The sequence below is a fragment of the Rattus rattus genome, chromosome 9 (assembly GCF_011064425.1).
Source record: "Rattus rattus isolate New Zealand chromosome 9, Rrattus_CSIRO_v1, whole genome shotgun sequence".
Taxonomy (NCBI): Eukaryota; Metazoa; Chordata; class Mammalia; order Rodentia; family Muridae; genus Rattus; species Rattus rattus.
The window spans coordinates 8,464,488-8,474,611 of record NC_046162.1 but is presented as its reverse complement, the minus strand read 5'-3'; the positions used below and the strand labels follow the sequence as shown (position 1 = coordinate 8,474,611).

The following is a 10,124-nucleotide window of genomic DNA, read 5'->3' as shown; positions in this document are numbered from 1 at the left end:
CCTCATTTGCCAAGGTCAATGGGGAAGCTGCAGCACTATCAATGTATCTGAACTCTGTAGACCAGGCTCTTGTGTTTCAGCATTTTGTAGACATATGTTTATAGTGAAAGGTTGTTCATTTTGATTCCCAAACTAACAAAATGACCTATGACAATCACGCAGGCACACAGATTTCAAAGTGGGACTCAGCCTCTGGCTGGAAGCTGCCACCAGCTGCCCAGAGTGCTCAGGTGCCTGACTCTGCTATTGACCTGGCTTAGGCCACTCTAAGGAGCACATGTACACTTGCTCTTCCCCTCCCTCCCTCCCTCCCTCCCTCATGGTAGCCTGGTGTTTCAAGTGGAACTGCTTGCCTCTTCTTAGGCCCATGAGGAGAGCAGCGCTGATGAAATGTGGCTGGTGACCAGAGCCACTTCCTGTGGATGGTGCCTGGCCTTTGGCTTTATCTAAGGCATTTCACAAGGACTGTCTCTGTGGAGTCTCTCACACTTGGCTTCCAGGCTGTGGCCTTCCTTTTTTTCTGTGACGATTTATTTTAACTTTCACAGTGCAGCTATGGCTCCAGCTCTAAGCACTGGCCTCAGGATTGTTTTCATGTTTCCAAATCTTATGAGCTCTGAGACAAGTGACCTGTGACCTTAGTCCCATGGCAGTGGCAGGTCCTGTGGGTCCAGAAAATCAGCAGAGAACATGCTTGGTGAAGTGGTGCTCAGTGGAGTGAGCCCAGAGGATGTGGTGGGCATGGTGATGTCGAGCCACTCCATGTTGTCCAGGTTGGGGTCTGACAGGTCAAGAGACAGACAGGGCGTCCCTGACACAAACTGGGCCTCAGAGGTCTCCATGGGTGAGTGAGACTGGTACAGCATGCTGGAGTGACTCAGCAAGTCGTTCTGGAGATCCTCGATCAGAGACAAAGGCTCTCTGTCCTCACTGCTGCCCTGTAGTGGGGCAACGTCATTGGCTGAGGGCAGAGCTCCATCCAAGAAGGCTTCCAGCTGGTTCTCTAGGCTGGCAGATAAACTGTTCACAGGTTCTAAGGATACAGGCGGTGCTATTTGGACCTGCGGCGGAGGCCGAGACACCACTGTATTGACTGGCATTGTAGTGATGCTGGCTGTCACTGGTTTCATCTTGGAAATTGGAGAAGGCTTCTCTTTTATCGGGAAGGAAATCTCTGCAGAAGAATTGATGGTGTTAGCATTTGCTGCCATTGACTGTATTAGTGACTATTCTGTCACCCTTTCTTACATATTAGGAGAAACGTGCTCCTTCTAATTCTTTTTAAATTTACAAAAAGTCATTATAGTTGGACAGTACTCCAGTTTGTCAATATAGTCTAGAAAGTTATAAAACAGATGCAATCCACCTTATCATAACTCAAGGATGACATCATGGCCTTTGCCCTCCCCTCCTTAAGGTGAGGCAGGTCAGTCACTGCTCTAGAGTTCTTATTCTGAGTTAACTAAACTTTGGACAATTAAATAGGTAAATAGCTTAGTAAGGATTCATTATTTATTTAATTTATTCTTAAAAAATTAATTTTTACTTAGGTATGCATACATGTGAATGTGCTCCTGTAGGAGTCCATGGAGGCCAGAAGAGGTGTCTGATCCCCTGAGCTGAAGTTACAGGCACTTGTGAATCCAACATGGGTGGTGAGAACCAAATTCTAGCCCTTTGCAAGAGCAGAAAGTGCTTTTAAAGGAGCAGAAAGCGTTCTTATGTGTTGAGCCATCTTTCCAGTCCCAGTCAGTCAGTCAGTCAGTCAGTCAGTCAGTCTGTCAGTCAGTCTGTCTGTCTGTCTATCTATCTATCTGTCTGTCTGTCTGTCTATCTATCTATCTATCTATCTATCTATCTATCTATCTATCTATCTATCTATTTATTTTTGGTTCTCTGTGTGTAAGCCAGAAATAGATGCAAATGTCTTCCTCAAATCTAACTAGCCCTATGTTTGGGATGGGGTCATCTCTGCACTGGGCTCGTCTGCTCAGCCCGAGTGGCTGGCTGGCCAGCAAGCCCCAAGGATCCACTCATTCTTCCCTTCCCAACACCAGGATTAGAGGCATAGGCCACTGTGTCTACTTTTGTGTTTTTGATGGGTTCTGGGGGAACCAAACTCAGGTCCTCAGGCTTGCATGACACACAATGATGGAGTCATCTCCCTACGTGATCATATTGACTCCTTAACAGGGCAACTGGAAAACTAACAGACCTTCTGTTATAGACACACTAGTGCTCACTTAGATGAATTTTAATAATTTCCTCCCCTGTTGTTTTGAGAAAGGTTCTGGTTATGTGTAGCACTGGCTGATTTGGAACTTAATATGTGGACCAGGCTGTTTGGAACTTGGGAGAGATCTGCCTATCTCTGCCTCTTGAGTCCTAGGATTAAATGTCCAGTTCTCATTTCTCTGAGAATATAGTGTAGGGGAAAGACTTAATGAACCATAGACTTAAAAGCTCAGTGTGTCTGGGTATTTTGTCTGCCTGTGTGTCTGTAGACCATGTGTGTGCAGTGCCCATGGAGGCCACAAGAGGGCATTGGATTTCCCCCTAGGACTGGAGTTACAAATGGTTGAGTCTCCATGTGACACTGGGAATTGAACCTGAATCCTCTGGGAAAGCAGCCAATGAACCACTGAACCATCCCTTCAGCCCCACAAGTATTATTATTAACCACTGAGGAAAAAAAAAACTTATCTTTATCAGATTGAGCAAAAATTGTATGCTCTGATTTTTAAATACACATTTATTTTTTAACTCCCAAGTTTTCAGTTTATGTTAACCATGACTTTAACATATTTTAAAAGACCAATATAGTTCTTTGCAGAATTCCACTTATTTATGTGACCCACATGCAGATGGCAATGTCCTTCACTATGCCACAGATTCTGCCCAGGGTATCAGCATCTGCTCATATGTGTTCAAAACAGATAGAAAAACATTAATTACTACTTCAAACTCTAGGATTTATTTCACCAGAGGACTTTAGTATGGCATCATGCAACCTTTGTGTGTGCACACATGCACGTATGTGTGTGTGTGTGTGTGCTCTGCCACTGAACTGCAACCATTCCAAGAAGTTTCTGAAAAACTGATTCTATGCTTACTTTTAAAGACACAGGAGCTGAGGCAGTGTGATGGTTTGCATATGCTTGGCTGGGGAGTGGCTCTATTAGAAGGTGTGGCCTTGTTGGAGGAAGTGTGTCACTGTCGGGGTGGGCTTGGAGACCCTCCTCCTAGCTGCCTGGGGATGCTCAGTCTGCTCCTGGCTCCCTTCGGGTGAAGATGTAGAACTCAGCTCCTCCTGCACCATGCCTGCCTGGATGCTGTGATGCTAATATACTCCCGCCTTGATGATAATGGACTGAACCTCTGAACCTGTAAGCCAGCCCCGATTAAATGCTGTCCTTTATAAAACTCATGCTGGTCATGGTGTCTGTTCATAGCAATAAAATCCTAAGACAGGCAGCTTTTTTTTTTTTTTTTTTTTTTTGCAGGGGGGGTGGTGGGGGGAGCTAATGTCTGACTTAAAGACAACACACTGTAAACTTTATTTTTAACTACAGTCTATTACATATATATACATATATATATGTATATATATATATATATTCATGCTACCACAGAACGTGTGTAGAGGTCAGAGAACAACTTGGGGTTAGTTTTCCTCCATGATGTGGATTGTGGGTATCAAAGTCAGGTCATTAAGCTTGGCAGCGAGCACCTTATCCATTGAGTAATCTTACTACCCCGATAACGTATATGTAGACGTACTCTGAATTTTAATAGAATAACAGAGGGAGTCCAAGCTAAGGTACTGGAAAGTTCTCACCCATGATGAGACTGGTGCACAGAACATGGTTTGTGGTTATCAGCAGAGGTCAGAGCTGGCTCAGCTCTGCTGTGCGAGAAGTCTTTACTTTGTTCCAGGCGACAGCTATGGGGATCTAACATCAGGCCATCCTTCAATGTGGAACTGAAGGGCTTTATGTCCTTTGTTATGTGGTTTAATGGCCTAGCTTGCACAGGTTTAGAACTGCCCATTGTTAGAACTGGATGTTTTCCAGTTTCCAGGACAACATGCAGCTTTAGAGAAAGGCTGTCCTGGGCCTGTGGTATGAGGCTTGTGTCCAGCCTTTGACCTACCTCCACTCTTTATGAGGATGTCGAAGAGGTCATCCATCTGCTGACTGTGCACACTGGAAACCTGCAGCCAAGGACAGCAGAGTTAGCCACCTGCACCAGGGGCAGCCTCTGTATTGCACTGAGGGGTTCACTGAGCCTTGGCTTTACTCTAACTCTTGAGAGTCTAGACAACAGCTGAGTTGCCTGGGAAATGGAGATACTTAAGTAACACGGCCTGATAGGTCAACTAAGCCAAGGAAGAAGTCAACTCTGTGACTTCCATATGTGCCTTATTTTCACTGAATGGCACTTTGGGAGATTTCTAATTGTTTATTCTAAGAGTGTCTGAATTAATCTGCATTTAACAAGAATTGATTTACTTAAAGATAAGCATACTCTGCACACTGTCTTCTTTGTGGTCTACTTGACACTTAAGTGACACTTACCGTGCGGGGTGGTGTGAATGAAAACCATCTCCACTGGCCCACAGGGAGAGGCACCTGAAAAGACTAGGACCCGAGGAGTAGGTGTTACTGGGAGGAGGGGGGTTGGAATTTTAGAAGCTCAAGCTAGGAACAGGGCTCATTCTCTTTTGCTACTGCCTGGAAATCCAGATGTAGAACTCTTGGCTACTTCTCCAGCACCATGTCTGCCTTTGCTGCCATGCTTCTGGCTTTTCTTTATAAGAGTTGCTGTGGTCATGGTATTTGTTCACAGTAACAGAACCCTAACTAAGACAGCTCAGGTCATGGAGTTTAATGTTCTGATGTGTACGTGTCTAGGAACTCATCAACAAGATCAACATTTGTTAACTGGGAAGCCCCTCACCTCCAGGACCCACTGTCCTTCAGAATGCATCCATTTCCATCAAGTGCCTCAGACATGTTCTTAAGGTATGGGAGGTGCACTCTTACGCAGTGTCATTACTCTGAGCCGTGGCCATGATGCAGTATGCAGCTTACAGATAGTTAACTGATTTTTCTGCTCATCAGTATTCCATGTATGGGAATGTCTGCTTGCTCACTCACTCACTTGCTGGTAGACTTCCCACTTTTGGGCTGTTAAAGCTGCTACAGAAATCTGTGCACAACTCTGCACAACCATGTGCCCTGCCTTCTCTTGGTAAGTACTGAGAAGTAGAATGAATGGCTTTCAGAGTGGTGTGCACTTAACATCTTGGACAATTGCCAAACTGGTTCCCAGCATTACCTGTGTTCCCAACAGCAGGTGCTCTGCATCCCCACTGCACCTCCTGAGATGGCCGTGGGATGAAGATGCGGGTCTACTGCATTTACCTGGCGACTGGTGACTGCTGAGGGTCTGTGCACTAGCTACTTACCATCCTTAGTAATATATATGTTTAAATCTTTTGCTACAAGCAGATCTAGTAAGTTTCTTGTTTGAATAGTGTGTTTTGCCCAATTTTTGACTTAAAATCCATGTCTTCGTGTTTGACAGATTATGTGTTGTTTACCTGAAGTTCTTTGGAGTCTACTTTAAAGGATAGGCTTACCTGACATCGGACCTGGTTAGTAGTCTCTGAGAACCCTCCTCACTAAGGACTTAAAACAATGCTGCTCCACTTTCTCTGGTTTCCATTACTTTAAAAAAAATACATTTATTTTGTGAGTGTGCTTGTCCACATACATATTGTTACATGTGTACCGTAATGCATGGTAGCGGTCAGAAGACAGTTTGCAGGAGAGGGTTCTCTCTTTTCACTACGTGAGTCCTGTGGATGAAACTTGGTTCATCTGGCTCAGATAGCAAGGTCACTTAGCTACCTTGGCAGCCTTTTTCCATCATTGATGAAATACCTGACATTAGTCACTTAGTGGTTTTTCCCTTATGTGATGGACTGCTTTTCTCCCCACTTCTGATAACGTGAAACGTGGAATGCTACGATGGAATGTGAATGCTATGATGTAACAGGAATCCTAAACACCTCAAAGCTGAACACACGAGCTATTGTCTTGTCAAGTACTTAGCTTTCCCACTGTCTTGCTTCTCTTTCTATGGCTTTTGAGTTACACTGTGGGAAACCATTACACAAGCTCTTCAGGTTCTAGTCACTGGGGTGTGTGTGTGTGTGTGTGTGTGTGTGTGTAGGCTTTTATTCTAATTAAAGGTTAAGTGACATCAAATAATTGTACATATTTATGGGCCACATATGTACACAATGGAATGGGCTAGCTCAGGATGACTTTCCCTCTTTCCCCTTCCCTCTGCTAAGTCTATCTACAGTTTTGTCCTCCCCCCCTCCCTCCCTCCTTTCCTTCCTTCCATTTTTTAGAGACAGGATTTCTCTGTTTTTCCCGGGCTGTCCTGGAGCTCGCTCTGTAGACCAGGCTGTCTTTAAAGTCAGGTCCACCTGTCTCTGCCTCCCAAGTGCTGGGATTAAAGGTGTGCACCAGTATTACAAAGCAAAAGCAACCTTTACCTGTCCCCCAACAGGAAGTCTGCAAGAGATGGAAGAATTTTGAGAACCAGGGCTTTGTGCTCTGTAACCCCAAAGCAGGAAGCAACAGATGAGAAACCTGTACATAAGAAACAAAGGGCTGCTTCTACCAAGAGGCATGTATCACCTGAGCTGGTGAAGGTGAAACACCTGAGAAGTGTGTCAAATAAACATGAATCTGTGGAGGAGCACATTAGCACCATTATGCAAACAGAAGAAATGTAAGCCAAAAGAGAGAACCCAGCCATTCCAGATCAGAAAATACCCCAGAGCTCTAGGTACAGAAAGAAAACTGAAAAACAGCCAAGCACCAAGTTTGATACGTCTGCAGAGAAGGTTGGGATAGAGAAAAATGAGAAAACAATGAAGATCTCCCAGGAGACAGAGCCGCAGAATCCAGATACTGGAACCAAGAAGTCTTCATCTCCGGGCAAAGTCAGTGGGAAAAGAACATGTTTGAGGTCTAGAGCACAGATGGAGATTCCCCAGCCTCATGAAGCAGAAGAGAAAACAAGCAGATCAGGTGCAGAAATCTCAATAAAGACCCAGCAAGAGAAAGGAGTCTCTGGAGATTCAGATGTTAGGTGTTTGAGATCCAGACAAACTAGAGTCACTTTGGACAATGAACCTAAGCCAAGAGTAACTCAAGGGGCCAAGAGAGATGCAAAAACTCTGAAGAAGGATGAAGACATTGTATACACCAAGAAATTAAGAACAAGAAGTCACCAGAAAAGTGAAACTGTGTAGCAAAGACATTTAAGAAGGAAAAGTAAATTTGGTTTAATGATAAATTCCAGTATGATTTTCACCTCCAGTGTGGAGGCGAACTGTAAATAATATTGCCTATGCTTAAGGAAAGAAGCTTTGAGCTTTCCTGGTCAGACTCTCTTCAAGCTCCAATGGAGATCATGAAGATCACCAGGGATCTCAGAGCAATAGCAGTTTAAATGATTGGTGGCTAAACAGGTAGAAATGTGGCCCTCTGTCCTACCCAATAAAGCTCTGTGAAATTAAAAAAAAAAAAAAAAGTGTGCACCACTGCTTGGCATGATTTTTTCCCAAGTATTGTATTTTTCTTAGTTTTAGAATTTCCATTTGGTATTTTTTAAAAAAAATCCCATATCTGTTTACATTTATAAAGGATGGAAACACAGGGTGAGCCTTGTTTTCTCAGCTTGGGGTTCACCTCACTGGTGGCTTCTCCATCCTCCTGACTATCAGAAGATGCTAGTTTGGTTGCCTGCTCAGAGGAATGGTCTCAAATGCTTCTGGGGCAGACAGCTCTCAGTCTGTCTGTCTTCTGCTTTCGGCTGGGCTGCTAGGCATCTACGCCAAGGCTCTGTGGCTGGGGCTCAGCTGGGGCTGTGGATTCAGAATTTAGAACTTCTCTTGATTTTCTCCTCAGTAGCTCATAGCTTGTTCCTGTGGTTTGCAGGCCATAGTGACTATCACTTTCTACCAGAAACCCCGACTCCCTGCAAATGTGGCCGAAAGAGAGACCTTGGGCTGGGTTGTTCTCTGCTGAGTGTGGGCTTACACCGCAGTGCCGAGCACACTGTCTCTGCTTCCATATGGTGACCAGTTTATAGCTGTTACCCTGGGAAGGCAGAATCAGCAGGGCCCGACTCCCTCATTGGTGGAGCTGAAGTCTTTCCCCGTGAGACTGAGAGGTGCTGATGCAGTCTTAGCCTAGGAGCTAAGCCGGTGCCATGCCCCCGGGACGACCCCTGGCTTCTGTTGCTACGTACATGAGCTAGGAAGTGCAGTGAGTCTGCACTCGACAGGCGTGCTCCACGGTGAGGGCTGCCGTCCTTCCGGCTGTTACTAAGACCACCTGGTAGTTTACTTTATTCCCTGGGGAAGAGATCCCACTTGCTAGTATCTATTTGTTTGACTCTTATTGTAGGGTTTAAGCTTTTTTTTTTTTTAAATCTATCATTTTCCTCATAGGTGAAGTCTCTATTGATTTGGGATGCTCACAATTAGGAAGGCTGTCTTTCCTCTGCGTCCTGTAAACTACAGCAGATGCTCACTGTGCATTTCTTCACCCTTCATGTCTTAGACAGCAAATACAGCAAGACACCACGTGTCCCTGAGAAGTACTCCACAGAACATGGGGCATGGGGCTGCACACAGTTCTGGCCAGTTGCTGTGAGTTCTTGCTTGGATCCACTGTGTTCTACTGTCAGGTCCAGCACTCAGGTCCTCTGGGAGGCTGCAATCCTTTCTCACAAGAAAGCCCTCAGTTGTGAAGGGAGCTTTGGAGAGGCAGGGCTTGGATGAGTTTAGGTGAACAGAGTCTGGATGCTTTTTGTAACTGAGCTCTCACTCTGCTCACTGGACCCAGGGGGGCTCCAAGGAGACACAACCCGCACCTGAGGCCCCACTATCACGGCTGCTCCCAACACTTGCTGTAGGCAAGTGGCTTAGAGTCTTCACAGGTCAATTAAAACCAGCCAGATAAAATATAAAGTTCCTCGCTGTTATTCTGTGCTTTAACAGAGGATCGGCATAATCTGAGGAAGCCCTGAAACATGACTGGGGTATGACTGTGACCACCACACTCACCTCTGGAAGGGCTGACTGGGTGCTGCGTGTCTGCTTGATGGCTTCCTCATACCGAGGTGGATCTTTTGTCTTTGTGACTGGGGTCGCGAACAAAGAGTGCTGGACAACAAATTGCTGAGGTGGGGGTGGTGAGCTAGGCTGCATCAAACAAGAGAGAAATACTTGTTAGTTCTGGGCCAGCCAGGGGATCCTGCAGTGATCCCAAGCACTGTACAGTTGACAACTGGTGGGCAAGCAGGAACGTAAGTCACTGTTCACCCTGCAGAGCCAGTGCTGGTCACCACACACTCCAGATGCCAGCATGACTGCAGTACTTTAGTGCTATTGTCACTATGGCTTACCTTGCTGGCTGGGCCAGGTCCATTTTGCAGGGGTACAAGCGGGGTGCTTCTAGATTGAAGAGCAGGGTTAGAGGTCTTACTGACAAAGGGCTGCGGGGTCGCTGGGCCAGGCTGTCTCTGGTATTGAAGAACTGTGTTTGGTGCCGAGTTTGTGAAGACCTGTGACAGTGAATTTAAGAAAACCCATGTTTTAGAGCAGAGGCTAACAAATCCACCTTCTAGGTTTGTGGTCCACAGGCCCTCTGCTGGAAGCTTTGTCAGGAGCATGAAGGCACTTTGGACAGTGGGAGACAAGAAGGCAGCTGCCAACAGGACTGCAGACACTGGTGGGGTGTGGGTACCGTGTAGGCAGTACCTTATGTGAGGAAAACTGCTCAAGCAGTTTTTCTTGCTCACTGAAGTGATCTGGTTCACTCCCTTCCTAGACATAGGGTTCTGCCTCCCACCCATGCACAGCATCCTTTGGACATCTCTGGATGTTCAAACCTGCTCTTCGCCTCATCACTGCTCCAGCTCAGAGGGTGGCCTCTGTGGCTCTGTACTCAGTGTGGCCTTCTTTATACTTGGACCCACGGAACCACCTGCAGACTTCTTCCCTCAGCATTTCCCAGTTCATTAATCCTGGA

At 45.9% G+C, this 10,124-nt stretch overlaps 1 protein-coding gene across 2 annotated transcripts in view; it reads right to left on the bottom strand.

Annotated features, from left to right (window-relative positions):
• Positions 1–311: 311 nt before the first annotated feature.
• Mrtfb (myocardin related transcription factor B) overlaps positions 312–10,124 on the bottom strand; it is a 155,730-nt gene continuing 145,917 nt past the window's right edge. For both annotated transcript variants that reach the window (XM_032912319.1, XM_032912318.1), the window contains 4 exons: positions 9,499–9,657; positions 9,158–9,295; positions 4,153–4,213; positions 312–1,174 (listed from right to left, as the gene is read on the bottom strand). In XM_032912319.1, coding sequence (XP_032768210.1) covers positions 639–1,174; positions 4,153–4,213; positions 9,158–9,295; positions 9,499–9,657 — 894 coding nt within the window. In that variant the 3' untranslated portion in view covers positions 312–638. The remainder of the gene's footprint in view (positions 1,175–4,152; positions 4,214–9,157; positions 9,296–9,498; positions 9,658–10,124) is intronic.